Source organism: Bidens hawaiensis, unplaced genomic scaffold, assembly GCF_021521415.1.
Source record: "Bidens hawaiensis isolate Kalapana, Puna unplaced genomic scaffold, B.hawaiensis_p1.1 tig00034993_1, whole genome shotgun sequence".
NCBI classification, from domain to species: domain Eukaryota; kingdom Viridiplantae; phylum Streptophyta; class Magnoliopsida; order Asterales; family Asteraceae; genus Bidens; species Bidens hawaiensis.
In genome coordinates this window covers 197,630-203,936 of record NW_027496063.1, presented here as the reverse complement: position 1 = coordinate 203,936, position 6,307 = coordinate 197,630, and the positions used below count along the sequence as shown (strand labels likewise).

The 6,307-nt window shown below is 32.0% G+C and overlaps 1 protein-coding gene across 1 annotated transcript; it reads right to left on the bottom strand.

Moving 5' to 3' along the window:
- Positions 1-1,832: 1,832 nt before the first annotated feature.
- Positions 1,833-4,893, bottom strand: LOC143586811 (pectin acetylesterase 8-like). The gene is made up of 11 exons (XM_077068277.1): positions 4,808-4,893; positions 4,552-4,681; positions 4,386-4,465; positions 4,214-4,300; positions 3,983-4,107; positions 3,841-3,901; positions 3,690-3,743; positions 3,538-3,615; positions 3,314-3,419; positions 2,930-3,078; positions 1,833-2,022 (listed from the first exon to the last, which is right to left on the bottom strand). The coding sequence occupies exons 1-11, from the start codon at positions 4,850-4,852 to the stop codon at positions 1,915-1,917; spliced, it is 1,023 nt and encodes a 340-aa protein (XP_076924392.1). The 5' UTR covers positions 4,853-4,893; the 3' UTR covers positions 1,833-1,914.
- Between the last annotated feature and the right edge of the window lie 1,414 nt (positions 4,894-6,307).

Sequence of the window (6,307 nt, the reverse complement as noted above, 5' to 3'; positions counted from 1 at the left end):
CTAAAATAAAAACACACTTCAAAATTAAACTTAAAACATACAACATTTTTAAAAAAACACAACTAAAACACATACTTAAACCTAAAAAATAACCAAACTAGGTTATGACGTTTTCTTATCGTCTCACATATCTTCTCGTGTGTACAACACTTTTATAAAACACACATAAAATAATAGATAAACACATAAAAGTTAAAATAAAAGCGGGGTGTGAAGATAAATTGATAGTTTTAAATATAAAAGTTAAAAAGATGAAATTAAAAGTTGGTTGAAAGTAAAGAATGGTGAATTTTTCTAAAAATAAAAAATGATAATGGGTCTCATTGCCATGCTACAAACAGTTTGTAGCCCCAAATATTTCAATTCCAATTCCATTTCTATGCACCAATAGTTTTATCTTATTTTGAGGTTGTGTTAAAATTTCAAAACATTTTCATGCCACCATTATTGGAGATGTTCTTACAAATGTACAACCACCGCCCCCACAATCTTTGCAATATATGTGCCACGTAACCATATACCCATCCATCTTCACCAACATGGCCTGGCTTGGCAGTATAGGTGGCCCCTCTATTCTAGGGAATGAAGGTTCGATTCCTAAAAGTATTCACAACCAGTTCCTCCTCTCTATAATTACACTAGAAACATTATATTTCTTTCTAATGTTCAATTAAATAATACATTTTATATATTTATTATTACAGTTTTCTCTTTTTTCTACTTACAACCAAAACAACAAATATTAAAAACTAAATAGGGGCAAACAAAGTTTCCCTAAATTTATAGAAAATCACTATATTTTCTCTCTCAACAATATAATTTACACTCACAATCCCACCTTATAATTTGCAAGATCTCCTCACATAATTTGAGAAGATGTGTTAGGAATGCTCTAAAGGATGAATCTAAAAGGTGTAGATTATAAGTAGTTAAAAAACATAAAAATTTGTAAAATAATTTCTTTTTAAAGAGAAACACTAAACATGTATGACTAAAAAGTAAAGATCTAGAGAATTCCCTTTTTTTTCAACACTAAATAGATTCAGGTTGAATTGAAATCATGGATTTAGGCTGGTAAACTCTTTGCCAAATTTGTTCTAATATATTGACTTCTGAAATATTAGGTAGATATGCAAATATAAAAATAACTACAAACCATAATCATATTCTATCAGTAAGATATCATGTGATGCAACATGGAACACAAGTACTGATAATGACGTAGCATGAACTTTTTTTTAATTATAAAAAACTATAGCAGTATCATAATCAAATTAAAAAGAATAAAATATTTGCTTTTATGATATACTTTTTTTTTCTTAAAAATTATTTACAAAAATGGTGGAAGTTGGTTTAAAAGTCTACATCATCACATAGTTGCCAAATAGGATAAAGCTTATAATGTCATGTTTCTGCTAACTGAAACATTAGGCTATCAAAAGGTATTCAACTAATGAGATTTTACACCCTTCTTAATTATTATGAGGTGCCTTTGGTTTCAACTGTTTTGACATATTATAATATAAGCTTAGTTTTGACTATTATGCATGTATGAGTGTGAAGTTTGATCTGGAACTCAAGAAATGCTCTTCATTCGGGTTAAGCTCCCGGTAACCAAAACAACTAAGCAAGACAACCAAAAGAAATAAACGCGTTTCGACAGTGTAAATAGGTCTTCTAATCATTAATGTGAATTACATGATCAATAAAGAATACCTCAAACCACTTACCAAGCTTTGTATGCATTGTTGACATCTTGATGTTTAAACCTCAAAGTCAACTTTATGCTTTTAAAGAAACCATTTGTTTTCTATCACATTTTCCATATCCAAAAATGTTGCTGTATTTGTATGTGCGATTGCTGTTCCAAAGAATGTGTATGCGTAGATGGTCGTTTCTGATGGGACGCGATTATTATATAAAAATCCGATTATGACATGTTTTATCACATGGATAAGGGCAGTCTATCTCTTCAAATGCGCTCCTGTCATAAAACCAGTCTCCAACTGCTTCTGCAATCGTCTATAGTAACGTTTGTAGCATCAATTAGTTCCAATTTCCAAAAACATATTGATCAATGTTTTAACTTCAAGTGGTAAAACGGGCCAGTCATGCAAATTGGGTAACGGTTCAAAAAAGATTTTTTAGTCAGGTCAAAAAATTGAAATTGTTCTGGTACGGCTAGGGTTGTACACGAGCCAAGACAAGCCAGGTAGGGCTTGGGCTCGGCTCGTTTACAAGCGGATGGAGCCAACTTAGCTCGTTTATCTTAACCAGCTGAAATTTGAGCTCGATTTCAGCTTGTAAAAACTAAAAAGTTTGAGTCAGCTCATTAATTTTAAAAAAAATAATTCAATTATATATTTTTACACAAATTGTATATAAAAGCAAAAAGAATATTATTTTTAACATATATGTAAATATGTAATGCATAATTTATAAAATACAAAATTTATAATGCATATATATTAAAATTTGGTTTGTACTTTTGGTTATAATTTATAAATATTAAAACCTGGCTTTAATTTAAATGAGTCAACGAGGCAGCATAACAAGACTAACAAGCTTGGTTCGGTCTCGGCTTGTATAAAAACGAGCCTATTTCGAGCGAGCCTTATCGAGCAAGGCACGAGCCACGAATTTTCTAAACAGTCCTAGTATGGTTGACCCACAAACATTCTTTTTAACTGATAGGTTAAAATATGAGTCCAAAAACTATGTTATTATAATAATATTCTAATCTTTAAAACAAATGGTTTATCATATAAAAGCCTGTAAATATTAAATAAAATAATTTGGAGTGTTTCATTTGTTTGACTTGTTTACCTTTTAGCTAATTATTCTCGTTTGACCCATTCGCCCGTTAGCAATAAACAATAACTCAAACCGACTCGTTAATAAGAGAACAAACAGACCAGGCCCACTTTACCTTATTACTCAGCATTGGTGAATCACTCATAAACCATGTCTCTTGTATTTCAGTTTGACAATGGGCATAGCAAGAGTTGATAAACATCCCTCTTGGTGAAGAAGTGCCAAAAAATCCATCCAATGCGTGTAAGAACTCCAACCGGAATTCTGTAGATTAAAAGTCAAAACTTTTGTAAAGTCAACATGTCTGTATGGGTCAAGATACCCCGTTAAAGTTGAATTGACCCCAAACACCTTTTTTGTCTTATATTATTAGCATGAATATATTTGATATATTGTATCTATAGGGTAATATTTATCCTATAAATACAATATATCAGAAATATGCTTGCTAATATATATAACTACAATAAATATTATTTAGCTTAGGGAAATTGGTGACCTTGTATGATCTCGAGTTGATTTGATGAACACTGCTCGATATCAACTTTACAGTGGTGCCACTTACCATGCGGATCAACAACACCTGGAGCCAATGCATTCTTTAACTGTAGAAATGTATACAACAATTGTATCAAAAAATGTTAAAAAGTAACTCTAAGATAAACATAAAGAATAATATAATGCTTTAAGTATTTGCAAAATATTCTGAACTGGTTGCCTAACCTGCCATGAATCATAGGCCGCATTTATTATAAAAAGTGGTGTTTCTATTTCTTGGACCACATTTTCAGGGAAAAAACACTGCAAAAACCGAAAATGATTTAAAATTTACGAATATATTATGTTGAAAAATTTATGAGCACATTCTTTCTTACTAAACTATTTTTCATCTTGGAAATGCAAGAAGGCGGCAAACTTTTGGCTGATCCCTACCACAAGATGAAACGGAGTATAACCATTAAACTCAACAAGGGAAAATTTGTAAACTGATTAGTGCTTCTACTTCTAAAGGGTCTAAGAGAGTACATGTATATTGACCACATCATCATAAAAGGCCTCGAGGCGTCTTTGACCAAAAAGATCCTTCCTGTTTATGAATAATTATGTTATAATATGCTGAAAGTATACAAATTATTGCAAAGAAAAAGGGTTTATAATTTTATCTTACGAATTAATAAAATAACCAGCATCAGCAAGGCATTTTACTGTGGTGCTTGTAGGAAAAAATGATTTAAATTTATCACAGTGCAATATGGAAGCCAGTCCACCAGCTGAACATCCAGAGAGAATGGCCTATAATAAACTTCTACTAATTAAGTAGCTATCAAGCCAATAAAATAATAATCGGGTGGGTGCAATAAAAGAAGTAGCAAAGGGATTATGAATCATTGAATCATACATTTTCAGCATTATTCATTCCTTTTGCTAACAAGTCCTCAATAACAGCACTGAATATCCTCGCTCCTCTGAAGTGAAGATTATTTTTCTGAAATATCAGAACAAAATATAATTTTGTAAAGGTAATAAAGCCACTGCTTGTATTGATTTCTGAGCAGTATATTAGAACTTACTGGATTGACTTTGTCCACATCACCTGTAAAGGATGCACCGTCACAATATCTGACCTTGATCTTATTCCAATTATAGAAATCTGTCGATAAAATTAGTACAAAGAAACCATGAAAAATTTTGGTGTATGATATCTCACTGAATATGGAACAACTTGTTAGTTGTTACCAGGGTTGTATTGAGCCTGATTATGTAGAATCCCTGAGAAAGCAACTTGTTCCAACATTTGATTGGAGGAGCCTAAACGGGTCACACTACGGGCGAGGCAAGTGGACACGTTGTTGCACCATCCTCCTCCCTTATAAATATAATCATAAAAATTTACATATAAATTGAATCATTGCATCAAGAACCATTTGAATTGTCAAGAATCCTGATCAATGCAGTACAACTATCAGTGCATTATGGACAAAGAGAAACGAACCTCAATGTGAACCAACCAGTTGTTGATTCCTGCACCGGATCCCATGTCCCAATGATATGCAGGTGGACTCCCATCCAAACAAACTGCAGCAAATCAGTTAAAATAATATATACACTAAGTTGAGTTATTTTATTATTACCAAGACAAAAGGGGAGATTTGAGTTTTAGTTAGTTTACCAGCTCCTTTGTCCACTGCACTTTTAACATAAGTAATATTAACAAAGAAACCATCTGCTTTCATCACGTTAAGCGAGCCTATCAGTATTACACATAGCAATTGGCATGTCTTTTTGATCATCATCCTGCCTATTGATCAAAAACACAAGAATAAAACACTTTTTACTCTAATAAATAAATTGGACTAAACAAAATCCGTCTATAGACTATAGAGTACAGACTTTGGTTGTCAAACTCTAGTGAAAACTTTGTGGATCTATTTGAATGATTTTACTTGTGGTTGAAGATAACTAATATTCACAATAAAGTGCACACCAACAAACAAAAGACATAAATTAAAGCTTTAATAAAAATAACATGAGCATAAAAGTGAGTTGCTAGTAGCTACATTCATCATCTAGTATCTTCCTCTTCCTCTTCCCTAACCAACAAATTCAAGACACATGATCGATAAACACGCTATTATTGCAAGAGAAAACTGACTAAAAAAAGCTTCTTTACAATAATTCTCCCCGCACATATTTATATATCCAACCCTAACTTTCATACTAATTCTATTTCAATTACATAACTAAACCGACTTGACCGACTTGTCATCTTAGGGCCTTCCACATTCACCGACGGTCCAAAAGTTAGCAACATATATAAAACACTTTTTACTCTAGAAATACACTGTATAATACAGGATCTAATTATAGACTTTGGCTGTTAAGCTAGTGAAGCTTTTAGATCCAAATTTCATGATTTTACTTGTGGTTGAAGATAACTAATATGCATAACAAAGTGCACACCAACAGACAAAAAACATAAATTAAATTAAAAATGAAATCTGTAATATTAATATAACAATTAATACTAAGAGCATAAAAAGTGAGTTACTAGTAGCCACATTGAAGCATCATAGTGTATCTGGATCTTAATAACAACTCCTTTAACGATACAAAAACGACAACATAATGTATCTTCTAATTGTATCATAATCAGTGTTCTGATCTGTAAATCAGCACGTAAACGTCATCAAAAGCTATATATAAACTACAAATGAATCTCGATTAATTTAACCTGTTTTATTAAATTAATTATCTGACGAAATAAAGTGCATATAGAGTGAAATTTGACGGATTAAGATGAAGTTATAGCGTTAATGAGTTGGAATTGATAGCTGTAACGGATGGAAACGAATCGCGAATGACGATATATATCAACTGTATACGTATATACGTGAATTTACGGCACAATGTCAATGTGTTGGAGTTGATTGATACCTGTTAGATAGGGATTGAGGCTAATTGGAAATGAAGAATGAAAGCAGCAGCAGCAGCA

Coding starts and splice junctions, on each gene's coding strand:
- LOC143586811 (XM_077068277.1), bottom strand. CDS start 4,852: ATGGGATCCGGTGCAGGAATCAACAACTGGTTGGTTCACATTGAG. Junction 4,301..4,385: donor ATGTGGACAAAGTCAATCCA/GTAAGTTCTAAT, acceptor CTGATATTTCAG/AAAAATAATCTTCACTTCAG. Junction 3,902..3,982: donor GCTGGTTATTTTATTAATTC/GTAAGATAAAAT, acceptor ATTCATAAACAG/GAAGGATCTTTTTGGTCAAA.